At 42.7% G+C, this 24,680-nt stretch overlaps 1 protein-coding gene across 1 annotated transcript; it reads left to right on the top strand.

The window, feature by feature from the left end:
* Positions 1-306: 306 nt before the first annotated feature.
* Positions 307-24,389, top strand: MOGAT1 (monoacylglycerol O-acyltransferase 1). Its single transcript, XM_049803683.1, has 6 exons — positions 307-464; positions 11,291-11,469; positions 11,891-12,092; positions 14,732-14,906; positions 18,463-18,662; positions 21,762-24,389. Exons 1-6 carry the CDS (start codon positions 371-373, stop codon positions 21,914-21,916), a joined length of 1,005 nt encoding a protein of 334 aa, XP_049659640.1. The 5' UTR covers positions 307-370; the 3' UTR covers positions 21,917-24,389.
* The last annotated feature ends 291 nt before the right edge of the window (positions 24,390-24,680 follow it).

The following is a 24,680-nucleotide window of genomic DNA, read 5'->3' on the forward strand; positions in this document are numbered from 1 at the left end:
GGCCTCGGATGTTTCTGTGAGAAGGGCGGGCGAGGGCGGGTAGCGGCGTTCGCCTGGCCGGTGTCCTCGGCGGGGGTCGGCCCGCTCCTGCTTCGGGATCTGGTTTCCTGCGGCCGGGGCGGGCTGCGCCGGGGCGGCCGCCTCCCCGTCCCCGCCTGCCGGGGCCGCGCCAGGGGCCCGCAGCCGCGCCGGGGCCGTGGGCAGCGCCGGCGGCGGGCGGGGGCGCGTCCCTGCGCCGCAAGCCGGGGCCGCCGCTGCCGGCGGCAGAGCGGCGCGGCGGCGGGCAGGTGCGGCGGGCTGGGGCTGGGGCTGGGGCTGGAGCCGGAGCTGGCGGGTCCGTGCTTCCCCGCGCTGCTGTCCCGCCGTCAGCATGAAGGTCGAGTTTGCCCCCATCAACATCCCCCTAAAGAGGAGGATCCAGACAATCGCCGTGCTGCAGTGGATCTTCTCCTTCCTCCTGCTGGGTAACAGCCTTCCTCCTTCTTGCCCTTGCCCCAGAGAGACAAGGGAAAGAATCGGCTTTTTCCTTAACCAGCGTCACCCGTGGGCATCGGTCTGTGTCACTCCACGTGGGAGGAAAGGTGTCCAGGTGGCGAGCGGCTCCCTGGCTGTTCCTGGGCGGGCGAGAGCATCACACTTCTGGGCTTGGGCCTTCTCTTCCCTGGAAGCTCTGGGTGGCTTTTTCTCTTTTGGGGGATCTATTTCTTTCTATGGGTTCTTTTTCAAATATGATCTTAAAAAGTTGGTGACTGCGTCTTCTCATTGAGAGGCCCAGTAGGTTTCTGACAACTAACAACTTTTTACTGAACGTGAGCGTAAAGGCTGGTACATGAGTAATGCTGTTTTCATTATCAATTTTGTAAAGTAACTTTATATGCTGCAGTTCAATAAAATTCTCATTTAACTAGGTGACAAAAATTAATAAGGATTGACAGTGAACTGGCTTAAATGCAGCCACTTCCTTACGTTTATGAAAAGTGTCTTCACGTGCTTTAAGAAAGTGTTCTTAACAATTTTACTTGGTAAACTTTTTCTTCTGATTATTCCTCTCTAGTGAATTTTCCTAATTTCTTAATAGACTCCTATCACTAAACACCTGTTCACAGCAGCAAGTCTTATTCTCATGGGTGGTTATGTTGAACTTGATAAAATGAGTCACTTGATCAGGTAAGCTAAGCCTTAACTCTCTGGGACCAGATCAGTGGAAGCGACTATTGAACAGAGTGGAACAAAACTGTTCCGAGGTATAGAGCAACTGACTACCTGTGCATTACTGGAAACGTTGGAATGCTTTACAATCATCTATGCTTTAGGACTTACAAGGAGGAAAGGAATGTGCGCATTTCTTCCTTGTATATCTTGCAAATACAGTACCATTCAGATGGTGGTCTGATGTCTTTCAGACAATTTTTTAGGTTGTTAGCCCACACCTGAAAGATTTGGGTATGTGGGGGAAGCACGGAGAGTGTGAAGCACCTTCACAGATTTATCCCTAGCACTTGGCTGTTTTGTAACCTCCAAATTATATGTGGTTGGACTTATATAAACAGTTCATGTTTGTGGCTATGTTGTAAATAGCCTGTGCTTTTAATTTTCTGTGATTGAGTTAGATCTTGGCATGTGCCATTATTCCAGTCTAATGATAATGCAGTAGAAGTTCAGTGGCAATGGAAGGAAAAAATTTTTTTTTATCCTAGCCTGGTTGGTAACAATGCTGCTGCAGAAAATCACATCCTTCTGTGCTTACTAGAAGTGATTGGGCTGCAGAAAATCTACTCTTGCTGGAGTTCAGTGGGAGAAGTAGGCAGCTGTCTTCTGCAGCTGGCACTGCCTGGGAATAAATGTCAAGGAAAATCAACAAGGAACTGGTCTTATGGCTGGTTATGTTGAATATAGTGAGTGTACATGAACATGAAAAAAATCTGTTTGCAAGAGTGCTTGAATTTTCGTGGACAAATTGATTCTAATAATAATCATCTGCTTGTGCTTTCATGGGGATGTTTATCTTTAGAGCTATCCAAGGTGACCTTGTCATTTTTGTAGGCGTACCCTTTCAGTCATAGGACAGTCGGAGTGATCTGGCCAAAAAGTTTCACTTAACACCAGGAAAATTCAGATGGCTGAATCCTAAATGACTTTAAAGTAGTTAAAAATGGATTGTTTTCTGACATTCTGGATTGCCATTATGTTTGGATTTTTCAGCCTTTTTTTGGTCTGCTGAGCAAAGTATGGAAACATCGTTTGTTTGTAAGCTCTTGAGCTCTGAAGTGACACTTTGAAATTATGCAGGGCATGCCCCAGTGCAAGTGAAATATTGTTGTCAGTTCATCACAGGATTGGCTGGAGGTGTAGGTGTTGTTTGGGAGTTGGTATATGGCTGGAACTGGTTTATACCAAGCAAGATCTGTAGATTCAGTCTTTCTTAGGTAAAAATGTCTGCAAGTGAAAACATGAACAGATAACACCATATGATAACTAATGTTTCATTATTATAGATATAGGGATTCTGTTCAGAGGAGTGAATAAATAGGGTACTGGCTCAGTTCCCAAAGTTGTCCATCTAGGTATATGGTGAGATGCCATAGCTTAATAAAATGGACCAATAGGACTAACAGATAAAGTAAGATAATTCTAAAAATCAGTGCCCTGAAAGACAAAAGCTGAATTGGGTAATGATATCCTTTAAATCTGGGAAGTGACATGTGAAAACATGATTTGGCACACAGAGTAAGCCGTAAGGGGAAACATGAGTCTACTACAACTTAGAATCCATAATGTGACTTGGATAGAAGACTCTGAAAATCAAGCATTGGTTTTATCTTCCTGGCTGAGATCCTTAAGAGTAGCTGAATTTAATGTAAAAAGGATATTGTGGTGGTCTTTGCCCCTTGCTCTCCAGGCTTGCTTTGTCGTATTGCGGTGTGGTTTTCTGAGACCGTGGAATTCGTGATTGAAAGTGCCCTCTTGCTTGTGTGACTAGAGGCTACTCACAAGTTGCCCTGAAATACATATATATATGCAATAGTTGTTGTAGACTGTGAATCTCACTGCCACTTGTAGAAAGACCGAATCAGTCAACGGATACTGAAAAAATAGCTGCAGTAGTTGCATGGTGCAAACAAGAAGGTTCTGCTTCTTTGCACAGCATGCTGGCATGGGCTGGGTCTGCACTCAGATACATTGCTTTTTCTGTAGAGGGTAGGCAGAATAAACATGCCTCTGCCTCAAAAAAAGCTGTACAGATGTGCACAGAATTTCATTACATACAAAAGGAACCTCTTTAAAATTCTGGATGTAAGTTCCTGTGCTTCCCTGCTCTGTTCTGCAAGCTGCCAAAGTTTGCCCTCAAGCGGAAAAGACAAGTTTTCGTTGTAGCAGTGGTTCTTCTGCTAGTTATCCAGGGGTATGACAGCAGAAGCAAAAATAAGTTCCGAAACACTGTGATCTGTATCTAAGAGCTTCTGGATTAGACAAGAGAGATGCCCATCTAACAGTTTCCCACCGTGTGCCAGCTGAAACTGCCGTGTAGTTTCCCATCTCATGTGCTCTAAGTGCAGCAGGCCAAAATAGTTTAGGTAAAGTCCCATGAAAAAGGCAAGTGTTTTAAATAGGCTTCCTTCTTTTAAAAGAAGAGTGGTATTGGCCTGGAGTCTAGAAGAATAAAGCTATGAAAACTGAAAAACAGGAAATGCTAAAATGATGCTGTTTCTTGCCATATTAAGCAGAAATCCAAAACAGCTTTAGGCTGAAGCATAATTTCAAGTTATTAGCATTTTGCTGCTGAAACAGCGAATATATGAAGTTTTGCAATTTCAGAGTACCTACTTCGGTAAAAAAAAGCTGAAACAGACAATATTGGTAGATGTAGTTTTATGCCTGTAATTAGAGGTTCAGCGGCTTGGCCAGGGGCTGACAGTCTGGGGGCAGGTCTGGCCCTGTTCCAGGCTCATGCAGCACCCACATCGTGTCTGCCCATGAAGCCATGTGCTGATAACCTGCTTGTGATGTCTCTGTGCACTTGTCCAGGCCAACCCCAGGCAGAAAGTCACCTGGAGAAAGGTAATCTCCAAGCTTGTAAGTGCTGCTAGACCGACTGGAGGCAAGAGCAAAGAGGTTACATCACTCCCGTTTTTGTACTGTAGGTTTTATGGTACATATACCCAAAAGAAAATGGGACTGTCAATGAATGCAACAGGTGTCACTGGTGTTTAGCATGAAATCTTTGTTGTCTTTTTCTTAAGAACTTTGAATTAATTTTGCTGCAGTTAGTAGTATGTCTGATATCTTCCTGTTAGAAACCAGTGTAGGTTTTCTGTTTCTCGCACAGTAATTGAGCAGCAGTTTACCCTTGGTATGTAAGCATGCTGCAGGGGTGAACTGCGTGCCGCGGTACTGCACATCTGTGAGTGCAGTTCAGTTTGTATCGGGAGGTGATCAGTACCTAGGCAGGAGGTAGATCAAAGGGCTCATTTTAAGCCAAAACAATTTAAACAAGGAAAAATCAATGAGATTCAGTTTAAGTGCTGCTTTGCAGGTGCTTTAGCCTTTTGTTTTTCTTCCTCTCTAATCTGCGCAAATCAAAGGACAGCATTTTGGAGAAAATAAAACTAGCCGGTGAGTTGCTGAGCTTCTCCCCTGCCAGCTTCTGTGCATTTGATGTGAAAAGGGACAGTGGAATTTGAGCATGTACAAAATCAAATGCAGAACTAGGTAACTTGGGTGGAGCGATGGTGTCTTGGTGCAGACAATGAGAGATGGAAATGAGAGAGAGTTTAACCCTATGAAAAGGATACCAGGATTTTGTTTTGAGGCAGGGTGGTGGTAGGGGAGAATGATGCATCTTCTATGGTTCACTTTCTAGGTCCAGCAGCGGCGTGCTGGTCTTCTCCTTACTGGGGACCTAGGAAGGGACTGTTGTGCGTGCACCCCTGTGTTTATTTGCAAAATACTTAATAATACAAAATCAGTACATAATAAAAGGTATACTTTAATGTGCGTGGAGCCACAAAATAATATGCTAAAGACATTGGTGTGTATTAAAGTACATCCTGTTCTCTGGTGATTAAACTCCTGTGCATGTAGCATGTAGGGTAAAGCACACTGTTAATTGAACTTGGCTGGAGACAGTTTTGAGTTGTGGATCTGGCTTCCCCAAAATAATAGAAATGATGAAACATTTGCCACAGAGTGAGATATTGCTGCCGGAGTAATAAGTGACTCAAGTGTTGAGAAAGCAGGTGTCAGTGTAATGTGCTAAAGCAAAAAATAACCTTTTCCCCAAATATGTCATAATGTTTTGTTATCTGGTGCTGATTTAATTCATCAGTTGTAGCTGGCTAACTAAAATGGTCTCATTCTTCCTCAATTCATTTTTAAAAAAACATTCTTTTGATACCTAAGAAAACTCAGCTAAGGTCTATGAGCCTTTCCTAGCAAGCTGGCTGGGATTGCTCCTTGGTTTTGCCAGTCTGTATTCATTTATCCATGAAGCTTATTGCTGGCTCATGGGCAGGGACTGATGTGTGATCACAGAGAATAACAGGGTACTTACAGATGCTTGACTGACTAGTTTTTCTAGGAATGCTACCTCTGTTACGTACATCTTGGGGAGGGAATTTAACCATGTCTCTGTGTATATTTGTTTGTATCTCTCAAGAATAAGAAGAGAAAAATGGCTGTGCTGTGTCAGGCCAGAGGCCCTGGCTTGGCAGCCTGTATGTGAACGTAACTGGTCGTGGACACCTAAGGAGAAATAAAAGAAACAGGAAATATGTAGCCTAAATTTGTCATGCTGTCTCAGGATTTGGTAATTAGTAACTTGGGGATTTACTGCATCCAGACCGCTCTATCTACAAGTCAATAGAGCCTAATGCTCCGTATCTCTAGTTTATCAGTATTTGCCAATGGAAGGTCTGCTTGCTTGGGAGCCGGAACCGAATTCCAGAGTAAACAAGCCTTTAAACCAGCCTCCAAACCTTGGCATCTAAGGGTTTGTATTTGTTATTGTAGTAGTGTTGAAATACAGCTCCTTTGATAGGAATGCTCAAATATCCTTGTGACTGGGGCTCCCAGTTGTGACCAATAAACTGACATAGGACCTCCTCTACAGGAGACTGATATGTATTCAACAAATGCTGACCTCCTTACCACCTCAGTCCTGAAGATGGCTACCAAATTCCTGTGGACTTCAACAGTTTTCCAGTTAGTTTAAATAAATTCCTAGCTTATTGTTTGCTGGGGAGTCCATATCTGCCATGGGTGAGAAGTGGCAGTAAGTTCCTGTGCTTCTGGTGGAAATCTGTATATTGACAGAATAGCACAGACTAGTAGGGTCTAAACAGGATAGTTCTAACATTATGACTCCATTTTTTAAAAAGAGACTTTCTACATAGAAGCTGCAGAGCAATACTCTGCAGAGGCATGAACTTGCTTACTGTTGCCTTGGCAGATTGCCTCCTCTCAGGTGTTGCCTGTTGTCTCAAGGTGTTCCTTTGGTGGGACACTTGGAGTCCATTTGCTGTATGTGTTATATTTAATTTAAATTTCTATCCCTTTCTTTACCGTTTATAAATAATTTAGAAAGCATTTCCAGAAATTAAGGCTGATTTTTTTTTTTTCTTTTCTTCTAATGAAAGAATCCACCAAGCAGGGGAAAATCATTTTTTTAATGCCAAAATCAACTTATCAGTGGTACCTTGAGGGATGATAGAGAGGAGCAAATGTTCATGAGGGATGAAAACATCGCTGTGCAATTCTCCTTGTGTGTGGCCTCCAATGTTCTGTTCCTCAGGCACCCAGCTCAGAGGCATTGCTGCTCTGAAGACTACAGGTGAAGAAAGGACTCTTCTGTTGTAGGTACATTGCTGTGGTTGTTGAATATGCCATCTTTCATTTTTTTTCCCCTGTGGCAACAGATGTAAGAAATGAGCTTTTCAGCTTGCTTTGTGTATTGTTATGCACATGCACTCATAAAGCCCAGAGAAGTATAAATATTAAAAATAGCATTTCTACCTGTGTATTCACTAGAAAGCCAGTGCGATAAAGATGTTCTGATTATCATGTCCTTTGTGGGATGAGGTTCAAATTGCTGAACTCTGAAAGCCTCCAGTTCATTTAAGACATAGCAGCACAACATGCTTAGAGAAAGCTTTGCTAAGAGCATGTGGGAAACAGCAGGAACTGGCTCATAGTTCAGACCTGAATTGCTGAGCAGTCTGGAGGTCTCGGTGCAAACTGGTTTGCATGGCTTTATGGGGTACTATGGAGAGCCTGTAGTGCTGGCTGGATTGAGACGAGCACCCTGGCCACCTAGGATACGCTGCACTGGCCAGACATGATCTGTGACTGCTCTGAGGGTTATGGGAGGCTTTTCTTCTAGTGGAGAGTCTTAGATTTGGTGGCGCTCACGATAGATATTATTCAAACATTTTTGACTCCTTAGTAACCGCAAATGCATTTGGAGCTTCCAATTGCTGGGATCACCTGTATTTCCTCACCCAGTGTGCTGTTTTCCTACTTCCTATCTCTGTGGTATTTAACTATTTTATGAATTTGGTGTCCAGAGCTGCAAACTCAGAGCCTATTTATTGAGTAAAGCATGAGGTGTTCAAACATAATTGGGCAGGATGGCTGCCTGTGCTGCTAGCTAACATTATATATAATATTTTTCATCGATTTCTTGCAACAGGTTATTATCTACATGTGGTAAATGGGGAAATGGAGGAAGAGACTCACCAATGTTAGCTGGTAAACAGGATGTTCAGAGTCCCATGGCGGGGATTTGTCTTTCAATCCATGTTTCCTTTTTCCCCCACTGTTCCAATACACCACAGAAATATTTTCAAAGCTTTAATTCAAGTTGAAGCAAAAAATTATGCTTACAGTGTAGACTGGAACTACATCTAAGAAGGCAATGATATAGTAAAGTGACAAATTCCAAGATATTCACCCTTTGCCTGGAATTTTTTTATGAATTTAGGTAAAGTGTCTTCGCTGAAGGAGAAAAATCTGGGCTTGTGTTTATAGGTTCGTTGGTTTTGAGTCATCAGTGTTTAACTCATCTTGCAGGCTGTTAATGCGTTGAAATAATGAGGAGGTATGGTAAAAGGAATTTGCTTTGCATGTCTCGTTGTGAATGCAATAATAAATCGGCTTTGTCCTACAAGATGCTGAGCTCCCCTTAGGAAGTGCTGACAGCGTACTTACCTCCCCATAACTTACATGCACACAGGAACATGTTCTAGCTAAAGCAAAGCAGTGAGCTTGTTGATCTTGTGGATGTTTCCCTGCGTAGTATTAAATACTGCTATCTGGCACTTCTCACTGCTGATTTAATTAGCTCTCACAGCAAGGATGCTTTGATCCAAAGCACCTTTCAGCCATTTGGCTAGGAAACTGATAGTAAAACACCACGTGATTCTGTACTGAGCCAAAAGTCCTTCTGAAAGGGAGGATAGGAAATATAAATACTCATTCAAACTTGGACCGTGAACCTTGGCATCCTGTCCAGATTAGCATTCCTAGAAAAGTCTATAGTTTCAGGATCTCTTCTTCAAAGAGCAAGTAATGACTTTTCCTCAAAATATTCCTGTGCCCCATCTTAAGTGTTGCTGGTGTGGGATTCCCGGTGAGTTCTCCCTCTGAAGCAGTGGAATTGAGTGTCATCTTTCACCTGTGTTACTTGTGCTGCAATAACGATGTTCCCTAGAACTCATTGTTGCAGCTTTGGGGAGTTTTCCACATTGACTTCGGAAGTCTGTGGGCCTCAGTTAGCTGTGGTATTTTTCTAGGGCTCTTAGTGAAGTGTTTCTCTGTGCAAGACCATGGTTGCCTGTTTAAGCAGGAAGCAATGAGCTTCTGTACTGATGGTATTGAAGAATGGACTATCCTTAAAAAAAGTAGATTTGATCCTGCTTCTGGTTTTGTTTATGGTTGTTCCCTTCTCTCTTCCTTGGAGCAAATGCAATTCCTTATTTTTCTGCTCCTTCCCTGCCAGAAATGGGAATGTTCATCCCTTTCTTTCCTACTTAATCTAACCAGCAGCTTTGCTTGCTCTGTCTGCTACTGGATTCTGCAGTAGTTCTCAGTTATGCCATGACAATGTATCAATTTCTGCTCTTAAGGCACAGTCAAACTAGGCACAAGGGCAAGTTGGCTGAAGTATTCAGGTTGGAGGAAACACAAGAGCACCCATAGACCAAGTTAAGCTCTGAATTTCAGCAGCTTGAAACCTGCTTGGTATAGGGAATCTGCTCTGAGTTTTCAATGCCCAAATAATCTCTCTCTTGAATCAAGCTGATCTTAACTAGGATGAATGGTTTTTACTGTTGGTCCATCTGCTTATTTCAAAGTTATCAGTTCTGGTAATATTTACGTTGTGTTACCCAAATTATTGCCTGATGTACTTCTGTTATTTACTTATGTATTTAGCTCAATGTGTTTCACTGGTGTAACTCCTTGTCCTGGTTTCAGCTGGGATAGAGTTAACTGTCTTCCTAGCAGCTGGTACAGTGCTATGTTTTGAGTTCAGTATGAGAAGAATGTTGATAACACTGATGTTTTCAGTTGTTGCTAAGTAGTGTTTAGACTAAAGTCAAGGATTTTTCAGCTTCTCATGCCCAGCCAGCGAGAAAGCTGGAGGCACACAAGAAGTTGGCACAGCACACAGCCAGGGCACCTGACCCCAACTGGCCAACGGTGTATTCCATACCATGGGACCTCCCATCTAGTATAGGAACTGGGACGTGGGGGGGGGGGGGGGGAATCGCCGCTCGGGGACTGGCTGGGTGTCGGTCGGCAGGTGGTGAGCAATTGCCCTGCGCATCATTTGTACATTCCAATCCTTTTATTACTACTGTTGTCATTTTATTAGTGTTATCATTATCATTATTAGTTTCTTCTTTTCTGTTCTATTAAACCGTTCTTAGCCCATGAGCTTTACTTCTTTTTCCCAATTTTCTCCCCCATCCCACTGGGTGGGGGAGTGAGTGAGCGGCTGTGTGGTGCTTCGTTGCTGGCTGAAGTTAAACCACGACACTCCTTTTAGGAGGTAACAGGATATTGCCCTCATGAAAGCCAGTCAATTGTAGGGCATATGAAATACCACAGAAAAGCACCTGCTTCATAGAACTCTGCCTGTTGAGACTTCCAGTGAGGTCTGGGTCCTGTTTTGCTTGCCAACAGATAAATACATGATGTTAAAGCTCTGGCTCCCTTGCAAACCTGGAATTCAGCATCTGCTGGGTTACGCTGATCTGCGAGCCTGATGCATTTTGTTCACAAGACGTGAGATAGCAAGCAGGCTGCTGCAGGGTGTACTGCAGGGTGTACTACAGTGTGGAGAGCAGCAGGTACCGCTGTACTGCACTTCAGCCAACTCCATCCATAGCTGCTTGAGTTGCAGCGAGAGTGCAAAATTCTGCAAGTCCTAGAAAGATCAAGTTTCCATAGGGAGTTTCTCTGAATAATTATTTCAGGGTTGAGCCCAAAAGTAACACATTGTGTTTAATCAAACAACTTTTTCTGGCTCTGAATTGTGTATAATACACTTCCTATGTAACATCTTACTACAGTAATGATACAATTCTTATTAACCTGGGTCTGAAAGTATCAGGACTTAATGGGTTCCCATAGCAATGGTGAGCTTCCACTTACAGTGACACGTTAGGCTGAAGTGAACCTCTTAATGGTTTGGTCTTGTCTAGTGCATCTTCTTGGCCAGTCACAGAGCACTTTTCACAGGGAGTAGAACTACCATCCCTATTTTATAGGTAGAGAAGTTAAGAAACACAAAGGGAAAATGATTGCCTGACACTACTCACATTAGAAAAGAGATCTTGCTGTGCCCCCCTTTCGCCTCTTTCCTTCCCCAGCTCTCCTCCCTTCTCGCTCACTAAAGCATCACAGCTCTGTTAGCTCTTGCTGTCTCCTTTTATTCTGCCTTAGGTAAACCAAATGCTCTCTACCAAACACTAGTGTTCACTCTCACCACGGGGAGAAGACAGCTGTGTTGGTCCTCAGCTCATGCTTTTGTTTTATTAAACCAGCATCATCTTAGGCTTATTCATCCAGTTGTGCAGTAGAGTAAGAAATATGAACTGAGGTGATACACCCTTGTAGGTGTTTCACTCTGAGTGTAACAACATTCACACAATGTGGAATAAGCTAGCTTCAATTTGTATGCATTTTGAGTAGCACCTGTAATAACAATATCAGGGCTGGGAATTCAAGGTCTTAAAAGGAGACAGGTGTGATTAATGCTTGCTATGGTTTCCTTTTTTGTTTCTTGTAGCAGAGTTCTGCTGTGGATTCTTCGTGATCCTGATCCTAGGCAACTTCTGGTTTCTCGCTGTTCTGTACCTGCTGTGGCTCTACCTCGACTGGGAAACACCATGCACAGGGGGCAGACGGTCCCAGTGGGTCAGAAACTGGACTGTTTGGAAGTACTTTAGGGAATACTTTCCCATTCATGTGAGTAAAGGCTTTCTTACAGAACTGTAAACATTGGAACAGAGACAGCTTGAATACCTATGAGCGTGGACAAATGTCTAAGGCTCATCTTTTGTAAAATTCTAATACTTACTCCAGGGTGAACTTCTTAAAACATGGGAAGTCTGAGATTTAGTGACAAAAATGGGCAGGGGCTGATTTTCTACTTGGACTCTTGTATCACAAGATAATGCCTCAGTGCAGTAAATGCTAGACCCAGTATCTTAAGACACATCTATTTAAACTTTGTTCAGCTGTAAAACAGGACAGTACTTTAAAGTGCTCAGAAGGACATGAATTGTCATCAGTTCTGTGTCCTGTCAATGTGCAATCTCTATACTTGTTTTTTGAGAATCTTTCTGAGGTAAGTATTATAATGTCCCCTACTGTCTCTATTTTTCAGCTTATAAAAACTTCAGATCTGAATCCAAATCACAACTACTTACTTGGCTTTCACCCTCATGGGGTCCTTGTAGCTGGAGCCTTTGGAAACTTTTGCACCGGTCCAAGTTTCAAAAATTTATTTCCTGGGCTTACTCCATATCTTCATATCATGCCCATCTGGTTTGGCTGTCCTTTCTTCAGAGAATACATAATGAGTGCTGGTAGGTAAAAGAGGTAAAAGCAGAATGTCTCAGCTGTTGCTCTGTATTATAGCTTCTGCTTCAAATGTAGGGTCTATTCCTGTGCCTATAAATGGTAAGTACTTCCACTTCAGAAAGATCAGCATTAATGCTAAATTAAACCTCTGTTTTATGATGAACTGTTGTTGCAAAACAATTTGTAAGGTTTTATTAATAGTTTTGTTAAACTATATCACTGAGCTTTTTTTTCTTTCTGAAAAAATACTGCTGTTTTTCCCTTGACCTGCAAGACAGCAGTACTGAGTACCAGTTATTTATGAGAAGAACATAATAATTTATAATGTTATTTAGTCATTGCACAGACACTTGTAAAACAAATTGAGGATAATCTCTTACCTGAAGGGCCTAAAGTCCTACTCATTACAAATATCTTTCTAGTCAGAAGTTAACTACCTACTTCTGACTGAGGTCTCATGTTGCAAATTTGTGTAATTATAGTAGAGATAGAAACTCTAAAGATGGAACCTTTTTTCTCTGTTCTGAGTAGCGCTTGGCATAAAGAGGTGATATTCATGACTGGTACTGCAGTAATAAAAGATAAAAATAACAAGCAGTAAAGTTTGGGGAACAGAAGAACGTATAATGAAATCAGGACTAGTGTTCCCCCCCAGTGGTTTAATACAGGAGTTATTTTACTTAAATTCATTGAACTAGAGCATTTAAGTAAGTATGGTCTGGTGCACAAGACTAGGTTTGGGAGACAGATCTAGCTCTTATTCCTGACAGCACCACAGACGCTGTGATCTCAGATAAGCAATTCAACTGCTCCATTCATAGAAACATGCCTAGCATGTTGTTCAGGTTAATATCAGAATTGCATATCCATGTATACTCAATATGCCAGAGAATGCCTTTCCATGCAAATATTATTTCTGAGGGGATTCTTTCAGGCTTGTAAAGTGAAGGAATTGGCAGTGGTGGAAGATGAGAGTTTTAAACACTGCCTAGCCTGGAAGTCACGTTTACATGTTTTTGGCATCTTGACCCATAGGAACAAATATTTACCTGCTAGATGAGGAACAATTTGAGTAAAAAGCATGCTAAAGAATAGTCAGCATTGTAGCTCATTTTTCACAGGTATGTAGCTGATAAACCAGAGGGGACCTTTGGTATAATGCAGGTTATCAGTCAAATCATAAAACACTTGCAAAATCTTCCATCTACTGAAAGCCGTGCTCCTAGCACATTGCTTCATCTGCTAGCCTTTTGCTTCCTGTTTCCGAAGCCTGCCAGGCTGCAGTTGTTGTCATTGGGAAGAGCAGTTGCAGCACTACTGAGCTGCTGAGTGGGGAACAGTGCCCTGCATGTGGGCTGACATCTCTGCTTCAGTGGGGAGATAAATCTGTCCTGGGGAAAGACAGTGGCTCTTGCTTTCTCTTCCAGAGAAAATGCATGCCGATGGGTGAAAAAGCATCACTCAAATTATTTGTGAGTCTCGGGTCAGCTGTGTTTTTCAGAGTAACAGTGATTGTGAAGACATACGTGGCAAACGGAGGTAGCTTTTTACTGAGGTCTGAACTTGCTGCAGTAGGAGGCAATTCCTCTTGGTGGCCAGCTGTCAAAACTAGATCACAATCATCTTGCCTTTCTTGTGAGATTTTCATAATCCATGTTGTAATGTCCCTAATAGGAAAAAAAGCAGACAGGTAACAGGAGATGAAGTCTTTGCTTAGCACCCAAAAGAGCATGCTTTGATACCAGCCCTGTAAAAACCAACAACAACGCAGACTAGACTTGATCTCTAAATTGTCATTTAGACCATATTAATGCAACATGTAATTAAACATGGCTTCTGGGTAAATGGGCCACTGTCAGCCTTTGAAGTAAAACTTAGGGCACAAAGGAACTCTGGAGGGATCAGGTGCATATCTGTTAGGGGATTTTCCAAAGCACCAAGTTCAGGCCAAGGCCTAAGTTGATGTTAAAGGCTTGTACAGAAGTGTGCCTTTGATTAGAAGTATTAGGAGTACCAGGAAAGCTTAATATATTCTGCTGTTTTAGCCTAAATAGACTGATGAGTGCCAGGTCCTCGTTACCAGAGAATGAGCTGATGTAGTCATTGGGAATGGTACACGTGAGCCTTTTCTTCTTTGCTGCTGTCATGCCATTGCCTTAGATGGTGCTGCTGCTTTATAGCTTTGAAAAGAAAGAAGGGGATCAGCTTGGCACTGTAGATCCATGTTTGAGTTCACAAGTCCTTTATTCATTCTGTTAAACCCTCTGTGCCTGTGTTTATATGCACCTGCTGTATGGCTTTAGCTGCTGCCTCTCAACAGTATCTGTTGCCATTCAACTCTTCCGTTCTCAAGCACAGAATCTCACTGAGGGGGAGTTAAGCTGGCAGAAGAGCACACTCTTCCCTGAAGATCTCAAAACCCCTGTGATAGGCAAACAGCATCTAGCTCATCAGAGTGAAATCAAAGGACTTACCTAAGACCAAATCAGTTGCAGAGTGAGGGTGTTGAAACCAAATCTTTGACCTCTGTCCTGTGCTGTAATCATTTTGAAACATCATTTAGATATTTAAAAATATTTCTTAAATTCCACTGTACTTACACATGAAGATCCAGTGGTGACTCTTAAAATGTTTGTTCCTGAAGGAATGGTTTCTGCATCCAAGGAGAGTGTCTCGTACGTGCTGAATAACGAGGGAGGCGGCCACGCATCCATCATTGTGATCGGAGGAGCAGAGGAATCTCTGAATGCACATCCTGGAAGTTTAACTTTGAACATCCTCAAGAGGAAGGGCTTTATTAAAATGGCCTTGAAACATGGGTAGGTTTCCCATTTGGGCTGCTGTAGTAAGCATGCTTTGAATACAGATTGATTCTTAAATATAGTTCATATTATATAGTAAACTCATATAATTAGAATTTGAAAGAGTTACTTGCCTAAGAACGTGCAGATGTCTGGCATAGGAGCCAGTCTGTCCACCCAGATCCAATCTGGGAGTGTTGCAAACTCCCTTTGACTTTCATAATTTATAAGGAGTAGGTGTTATTAGCATATCTTGGTGTTTTGTTTCAGTTGTTTTTTGCACTAGCAAAGAGTAGGAATTATGAAACGATATTAGTAAACCTTGGCTGGTTTACTAAACAGACATTCTGTTTTCTGTTCTGTAAATTTAAGTTATAATAAGATAGAATTTTCTTATTTTAAGCAAACAAAAAAAAAAGAAAAGAGAGAAAGCTATGCCCTGTTTTATTAAATCTCTGAAAACTGTGGTCTAGGAGGACTCGTTTTCACCTTTATTCTAAATACTTTCTTTTGAAGATTGTTATTTGCAAAAGTAAGTTTCTGGGAATTTTTGGTGAAAATATCAAGAAAAACTAGCTTACTTTTTTTACTATCAGCCATCAGTGTGTAACTAAACAGAGATGGTATTAATATCTTTTGAGATATTTACGTAGTATAAGCTATTGCATTTGTTCTGGACTGGTCTAGATGTCTTGTATACTAGAAATATTGGAACTAGTGACTTGTTTCTGCTAAGCTTTCTGAACAGTTCCCACGATTGCATATTCATATGCAAAGCAATGAGAAAAAAATATTTGTCTTGAGAAATTTGTAACAGTTTTTTAAGCTATTAACTGGAAAAAAAGGTGGTCTCTGAGAAGGGCTCTGTTTTCACAGAGGATGCTAAGGTCCATTTTTTCCTAGAAACTATTCTGTATCAAAATTCCAAGAGGCTTTCTTATACATATCACTAGGAGTCTCATAAAGGATCTGTTCTCCAATAGAAAGTAACATTTTGGTCTAATTTGTACCCAGAAACAGCACTTGCTTATTTAAATTAGGACTTTAGTGCCTAAATGAGTCTTCACTCAATTTCTGCTGAGCTGCTGATTAATCCAGTGGGATCCTAAACACTATTAGTAGCTTTTATTTTTTATCCATAAAGTTTAGAAGAATATTTAGGTGCCTTTTTTTTTGAGCATGTCCATAGATGTCTGATCTGTCAGATCAAAGATTGGTGTTTATTTCTCATCTAAACTGATTTGGACTGAGAAACCAGATACACCTGTGCCTCTCATGGCCTTGATTTCAAAAGCATCCCCAACACACAAGAAGAAGATCAGGACACAAAACACAGGAATGGCCACTTCTTTCCTTATGAAGTCCTTTGTTTCAAATGATGGTCCTCCTCTTTAAGAAAGAGGCTTAGTTGTCTGGAGCACTCTACTAGGGTGATAATGCCTGTCTCTGCCTGAGTGACTTGAAAACTACACCTCACACATGGTCACCTTAACCACCAGGCTGCAAGTCATTCTGGATCTGAGCACTGGCAAGAAAAAACGCTTCTATGTGAAGCGTAGGAATCCTGACTTCATTTCTATACAGCAGGGCTGTGGGACAGTAGGACAGTATGACTCTAGCCATTACAGCTCTTGCAGCGCTGTCAGCAGTCCTGAGCTCTTGTGCAAAGACTCTGCATCCAGTAATTGCTTCTGGTTTTGACATTTGGTTTCTAACAATTCACAAAATGTGACATGAGCTTCCAACTCAGGCAGAAATGAAAGGGCGAGAGAGGCTTGCAGGAGGCTGATGAGAAGAACCACCTGCTATCGGTGCCTGCCTATGTTTCTGGTGCTTTTGATCTACAGCATCAAATACTAAGAGAGAAAGGGGCAATGTGGAGCCCTGTGCTCTCTGGCCCTGGCTCCTGTACTGCCAGCACAGAGAAGCTGTGGTTCCTCAGCTAGAAACTTGTCAATTGTGGTCTGAACATGTCAGCAGAAGTCCTCTGCACTTCTGGAAAAGACATTTTGGTCCGAGGTAGTACAGATATCTGATATGAAGTGAAGAAATCCTAAAGATGTGATACAAATGATGAATCAGCTAACTTATCTTTAGTTTCACAATCGTAAGTTACTTATTTCTCTGTCTGAACCTCCTACAGAGCATCTTGCAAGAGCCTTTACCAGATTAAAACAAATCCCACAGTCTCAGGGTGCTATTGCACCACAAGATGTTCCTGTTTGTCTTGGTATTGTAGTAAGAAGTAGAGTATTTACACAGCCACAGTATGTACCAGGCTTTCTGATATTTCCTTTACAGATGGCTGAGTGATATATGCTCTATTTGAGAAAGAACCATTGAGCAGACACCAGTCAGAATCGTGAGTGGGAATGATAGTCTTTGGGGATCCTCAGGCTTGTGAAGCTGTAGAAGCAGTTGTTTTTTCCATACAGGTGGGCTTTGATTGTCCACAGTACTTTCTAGCCAGCTCTGTCCTTAGTGCATCCTCCTCAGGCATTCAGAGCTCTACAGTAATTCATTCTGACAATATTATAGCTAGCAATGCTGCTATTTTACAGTAAGGTTTTTCTCAAAGATAGTGTGGGCTGAATGGAGCCAAGGTATAGAAGCTAAGATTTAAGTAAAGCAAATAAAACACCTCTGCATCCTTCAGAGACTGCTTAGGATTACCCTGGTCTTTTTTCTTTAAAGTGTGTAGAATACTGTTTAGTGAAACTAAGCGTTAATCAAAAAGCATATTACAGTCAAGGTTTTAAATACAGTGGCATTTTTGCCAGCTGGAGACAACTGCACTGATTCCATTAGCCTAAGTAGTTTGTCCAGGAGCTAGTCAGTGCCCTTCCTCCCAAGCCGATTCATGAACTGAATAAGAATTCATTAGACTGTGCAGGAGCCAAAGTGAGTTAGTGTAATTTCTGTGGGTAGGATTTGACCTCTGGTAATAATAGATTAAGGCTAGTGTTTTCGAAGAAGTCTGGAGGAAGCAGGATTTCACTGGGAATTGGACAGCAGAGGAATTTGGCATTGTACTCATGTCTGTGAGGATGTCTGGTTTTTATCACGGTTTTTGTGCTGAAAGCAAGTGCGTGCATTACTCTGGTCAAAAGGGAGCGGAAAGCCAAGATCTGGTTTTGACACCGCCCACCTAGGAGCATTATAAGGTTAGCAATGAGGCTTCTTTGCTTGCGAAGGGAGAAAATGCAGTGGAACAAGGGTGGACTTGCTGAAATAGTGGTGGATAAGATCATAATCATAATTTTGATAGATACAATTATTCCTTTTTATGATTATGAGCAGTCATAAAAAGTTGCGGTGGGTAGCAACCAGCTAAATACTGCCCAAAAGCTAGTTGTTAGTTATATGCCAATCACTTTTTTTTTTTTTTTTTTGCAAACCCAAAAAACTCAAAGCAGCTGCATATCAGAAGAGTTGAATGCCTGTTGCTGATAAAGTCTAGAGCTGCCAAAGCTTTCTGTGCTGGTTATTGTAAAACCGTTTCCATGCTGCTGATGTGAACCGCAGTGCAAGTGCAGGCTGATGTGGGATTCTCAGTGTGTTCATTGTTTTACAGTGCTCATCTGGTCCCGGTGTTTTCCTTTGGTGAAAATGAACTATTCAAGCAAGTTGCAAACCCCAAAGGTTCATGGCTCAGAAATGTACAGGAGAAGTTGCAAAAGATAATGGGCTTTGCTTTACCACTATTTCATGCTAGAGGAGTATTTCAATACAGTTTTGGCTTAATACCTTACAGGCAACCTATTCATACTGTTGGTAAGTTCCCTGTGCCTTTTCTAATGCTTTTGCAGATGTTTAAAAATGCGTAAGTGTGCTACTAGTATCTGTGTAAATTTATAAATCTGTTCTAACAGAAACAATTGGTTACCGTGCATCTAAAGCAAATCTGTGAGGTTTAAATTATTTTTTTTTAAAAGGCCTGTCCTCTCCCAATTAAATGAGGGGATTCTTTTCTCCCATTCCCCTTTCTGTCCCAGGCCAAATCTTACTCTTCAGTGATTCACAGGCTTCTATCCTCAGCAATCCTCAAGCAAACCCAAGGGGCTGTCCAGTCTCTACCAGAGGGCTGCAACAGCTCTGCAGCTGTTGTTGTGGATTCTGGATGCTGCAGTTATTTTGCAAGATGCCTGACACCTTAATTTCTTAGTCCTGCAAAGAAGCAGCAGTTGGGTATTTCAGCTGATGCACAGCCGCGACAGCGGTGCTCCAGAGCAAGGCTACTGGGAGGAGCTGGTGCAGTCCTGACCCAGTGCTCATCGGGACAGGGGAGAGATGGAGGAGGGAAGGGAGAGGGTGCCTTGCAGCAGCTCTCTGGCAGCCCTTCAGCAGGCTGCTGCTTAGATGGCATTGCAGCTCCCTAGGGTGTTTCTTTCCCTTTTGTTTTTTTTCCCCATGGAAATATCCATGCTTAATTGAGGGCATGCATGCCATGTTGACAGGCAGTTTGGAAAAGAGTTTTTTGCCCAAAAGCTTTCATCCCTGGTCATCTACTCTCACTGGAGTGTAGGACTGAATGTCTTTTCATTTTTAATGGCTTTAACTAGTGCTATTGACAGCCACACCCTTAAAAAAAGTTGTGCTGGACATCACATGAAGGGAATAGCTGGCTGTCTATACATTTTAGATAAATAATTTTTAGGTAGGTTCTGAGCCAACTGGACTAACGAAGCCTATTTCTACAGAAAAGTAAATTGAGCTTTTCTGGTATTTCACAAGGGACATTTAAGAAGGCCCTCTCTTTAATGGAGGGATGATTTGATTTTAGTACAGATCAAATAAAAATGTTTAAGACAAATGTAGCTCTTATGTTAAATTTCATGCAGCTCTGTATCTTATCAGTGCATATAGTTAAATGTTTTAGAAAAGATTGGATTTTTAAAGCCCACATTGTGCACAGGCAGGCTAAAAATGTCACTTATTTTAAAGCCAAAAAGTTTTCAAAGCATTGGAATGAAAGCAACATATCTTCCTGCAGTTTTTCCTTGGGCTGATGACATCGAGACTGTTCTGAAGCTTAAAATGTCTTTTACTTGGAGGCAAATCTTCATCATTGTAATATTTACTGCAAGGACAGAGGTGGTCCATGGCTAAAGCACAGGAGTGCTTCAAATCAGCAAGACCAGAGTCTTGCAATAGAATTTGCTGTATGATCTCAAGAAATCCCTTACCTTTGGTGTCTCTGTTTCCTCATGTTTGGAAACTATCACCATGTCTCTGCATTCTTGGAGGGGGTCTCAGTATGGCTCAACATGGCTTTGAAAGTGTTAGCTCAGCCCCTGAAAGCTACAGAGTCATGTTGAGCTCCAACCAAGCTGGTTAGCCCTGTTGACAGCATGGCAGGGTATCGATGAGTTTCCTCCTGGTTCAGAAGCCACGGTTCCTAAAGCAACAAGGTGCAATTCAGCAAAACTGAGGTCTGTGAAGTCTGAGTGTTTTGGGCTTGACAAGTGAAGTACTTTTGTTTTTCCTGAAAATTGTTACTACTTTTCAGAAATAGAATCAACTCTAAAATATCCAAGTAAGTAGGTTACTTAAAGCTGCGCAGAAAATGAAAAAGATGAGTATGGTTTCCAATTCCACAAGAAATCTCAACTTTTAGGAGAAGAGACTGCTGCAGAAAGGCTTGGGGGTTGTTTGGTGTTTCCAGTCATGCTTCTGGAAATCTTGTATTGGATGTATATTGATTTCACTCCCCCTAAGGTATTGCTCAATCCAGGGCTGAGTTCCCACCCCTAGCCATGTAAAGTCTGAATTTCAGCACTGAAATTCAGGGCCTGAGAGCTGTTGGCAGCTGAAGCTGCAGCAGGAGCATGCAGAATCAGCCCCTTTGTGGTTCTGGCTAGACTTCCCTTCCCTTTATCCAACACCATGCAATTTGAAGTGGCCACATCTGTTGAAAGGGATTTTCAGGTGCCTTTGTAAAAGCTCGTGGGGGTTGTTTTTAACTCTCTGCTTTTCTACAGACTTCCTCTGTAGTCTTGGTCAGGTCTATTAAGCTCTCAGTGCCTCCAGTGTAAGAACAGCTGTCAAAATTTGTGGTGACTGAACAACAAAAGGAGGACTGAGATCATGGGAAGCTTCTCTTAGTATATTGCAGGCTTTTTCGCCATAGCTTTTTGCAGAGGAGGAGGCTGCCTTCTGGACTTCTGTGGAATTACCTCCCATGCTCTCACTCCAACAGAGCAGGTAGCAGGCTTTGCACAGTGCCTGGAGAACATTTCAGTTGGAACGATATTTGTGGGCAGTGGATGGTTCAGAGACACCTTACAGGTTTGGGGGTTTTACGTGCTACCACTCCCTAGGCTGAGGTAGCCAACAACATTTCTGGCACTGGTGCAGCGATACCCATTTTGAATAAATCAGAAGATACCTTCAGTCCTGTTCATGTGGCTGTGTGGTTGAGGGTACCACTGTCCTCTTAGGCATGTCCCTCACATTGGATACCTTTAGTAATCAGAACAGAAGATGGTGAGACGGTACATTTTTTTAAATGCTGTTTTGAACTTGGGGTATATTACCCCAATGGCAAGACAGCACATAGCCTATGGAATTGTATGTTGAAGTTTAAACTGCTCCTTCAAGGTAGAGCTTAACCCCCTTCTCATTTGCTCTTTTGCTGCCAAACTGAAATGATGGGGTTTTTAAATTCATTTTACCTGAACTTGAGCAGAAGGAAGGAACCAGACCCAGGCCTCAGGTTTGTGAAAGGCAGGATCAGGCCCTAGGGCAAGAGAATTGTGCTGTGATTCTGCCACCTCGTTGGGAGCTGTGGTGGAGCTGTTACAGGAGGGAAAGCAGTTCTACTTAAAAAGAGATATCAATGAAGCTAATGCCACTGTTGTGTTTGATTTACAGTGGGAAGCCCTATCCCTGTAAAACGGAACTTGAACCCCACCGCTGAAGAGATTGAACAGCTACATGCATTGTACTTACAGAAACTAAGAAAATTATTTGAAGAACACAAAAGAAATTATGGGATCCCTGAGCATAAATCTCTCATTTTCGAGTAGCAAATTACAATTTGTAATTCCAAATCTCGTGGAAAAAAACCCAGTGTATGCTGAAAGATGTCTTTCTTGCAATCTGTATTTTGCAATCTGCAATTATCCTTGTGTAAGGAATAATTTTAAGAAGGGATTATTAGATAATTTATTGATTTTTATCTTACTCTTGGGGGTGGGGGGGAATCCTTAGGGTGTGAGCCTCAAAGCCAGTGCTGTTTTGAGTTGTCCTTTTATGTTCATCCGTACCTGAAATGCTAGTGAGAGGCTCCACACAGATGTTCTTACCACTGTGGTACCTAACCCCAGCATGAGATCACAAGCAGGAAGAGTGTAAACCCAGAGAAGTCTTTGATTAGAAGTTGAGAGACTTACCGGCATGTATCAAACATGACATCAGGTTGTTCTCTGAATACCGGAAAACCCTGCTGCTCTTTCATAGAAATGGAGGTGTATGTTTTCAGCAGATGGCTATTATAAGCAATTTACATGTGAATTCAAGAATAAATAGGAGCTTTCTGCCCTGAATAGGGTATCGGCAAAAGTGATTTGTCCAAGTTATTGAGCAGAGCAAACCCTCTGTAGGAGAACAGCATGTTGAGTCCTCTGTGTGCATGTATATGCTGGGTGGTGGAAAGCGCTGAATAATGTGACTTTTTTGGACAAGCTGTGCTTTGGATCATCAGTTTGGAGGATGAAGCAGCTTTGTTTGGTAGTTCCAGCCTTGGAGGACATGGCAGGCACAGGACAGGAGAAGTGTACCAAGGAAGCTAGTGTGGGAATCATGTGAACTTTACAACTTGTGCAAATTAAAAATGATCATATGTCAAGCCCTTCCACAGAAGGAAGGGGAGCTCTGTTCGTTCAGTCTAGTTCTGAAACTTTACCAAGGAAAGTGTACTTGATATATGCCTTTTCTTCCCCACTAATAGATGTGGGGAAGTATGTGGAAAGCTGTGCTGCAGTGTGACACAGCTGTAATTGCCAAGGCAGTGTGAGCCCAGCTCTAGGGTGCAGCAGGTTTAGAGGGTGCTTTGTATATAAACCAGGTGCCTAAATTGGACAGGTTTATCCTAGATGTGGATATCCATTTAAGAAAGGAAAAGAAAAAAAATCTTAGCTAACCTCTTTTTCAGTTAAAATGCCTAGGTCTTGGAGTTGATGGTGTGTGAAGAGAATTAGAGCATATTACTGAATTTTTTACGAGGTAAGTCCTTGTATTTGTAAATGTTTTCTGACTGCACATGGACTTTGCAGATCTGGTTTTATTGAAGAGTTTGGTTTGCTTTAAGCAGTTTTGGTGCCTGAATTTTATGTCACTTAGGTGCTCTGACAGGACACGCACAGGCTTGTTAGGCAGCCTGGGGCATCTGCTGCTGGGACAGTTCCGCACTAGGGTGCTCAAGGAACAGCAGCACTGTTCCACAAAGGCAGTGGACACATTGTGTGCTTGCTGAGCTGGAATCTCCTTAGAAGAAACGCAGTTGGGACTTTGGGGAAAAGCTAAGATCTTTTCTTTCCAGAGTTTTAACAAGGTGAAGGTCTTTAAAGAAAAGAGTGGAAATATCTCGACTCCTATGGAGGGGACTCCTAATGAACCAAAGCCAAGTAAATATTTGCCAGACAGAGCAGATGTATGTTGGTCTGATGTGCTCCAAAAAAACCTCCAGCAACAGGTTGGTTTTCTTAGGAGACCTGTGCCTTCTAGTGCCTATCTGTCATTCAGAGGTGACCAGCACTGGGCCAGTAAATCCTGCTCTCACTTTCTCTAGGGTGACAGATGTCTTTCTGGGAGCCAGGGCTGGAATTCTTGATGCCTGAAGAAGTAGCCCCCTTTTCCCTGGCAGACTGCCGTCAGTGTGGCCGCAATTCACTTCTACTTGAGCTTTCTTGGTACCATGTGTGCTTGCCATCCCTTCCCATGCTTTTGCTGCCTGATGATCACTGTGGTGTAGACACCTTACTTCCTCACTCTCTGTCCATCTTCCCCTGGGTTAAGATCTCTGAAGGACTGTGTATGCATACAAAATATTGAGTGGTGGCTTATTGTTCAGCAGAAATGGGTCTTAGGAGCAGGGCTTGAGAAAAGGAAGCACTGTGACTTGCATGTTTAACATGAGCTTAAGATCAGGATTGTTTCAGCTCTTGGAAGGGCATGTGTCGAGGGAGGTCAAACATGGCTGGTTTGATAGCTGGGAAGAGGTCTGTAGGGTCCCGAGGATTATAGTAGGTGATGAGCCCCGAGTAGTTGTATTGGCTTTGTGTGGCAAGGTTTTGGTAGCGGGGCGGGGTTACAGGGGTGGTTTCTGTAAGAAGTTGCTGGAAGCTTCCCCTGTGTTCGAGAGAGCCCATACCAGCCGGCTCTAAGATGGACCCGCCGCCAGCCAAGGCCGAGCCAATCAGTGATAGTGGTAACACCTCTGTGATAACATTTTAAGAAGGAAAAAAAAGTTGGGATGGAGGAAAAACAGCCACCGGAGAGAGGAGTGAGAACATGTAAGAGAAAACCTTGCGGACACCAAGGTCAGTGCAGAAGGAGGGGGAGGAGATGCTCTAGGCGCTGGAGCAGAGATTCCCCTGCAGCCCGTGGGGAAGACCACGGTGAGGCAGGCTGTCCGCCTGCAGCCCATGGAGGTCCACGGTGGAGCAGATATCCACCTGCAGCCCGGGGAGGACCCCACGCTGGAGCAGGTGGGTTCCTAAAGGAGGCTGTGACCCCATGGGAAACCAGCGCTGGAGCAGGCTCCTGGCAGGACCTGCAGATCTGTGGAGA

Source organism: Accipiter gentilis, chromosome 6 (assembly GCF_929443795.1).
Source record: "Accipiter gentilis chromosome 6, bAccGen1.1, whole genome shotgun sequence".
Classification (NCBI taxonomy): domain Eukaryota; kingdom Metazoa; phylum Chordata; class Aves; order Accipitriformes; family Accipitridae; genus Astur; species Astur gentilis.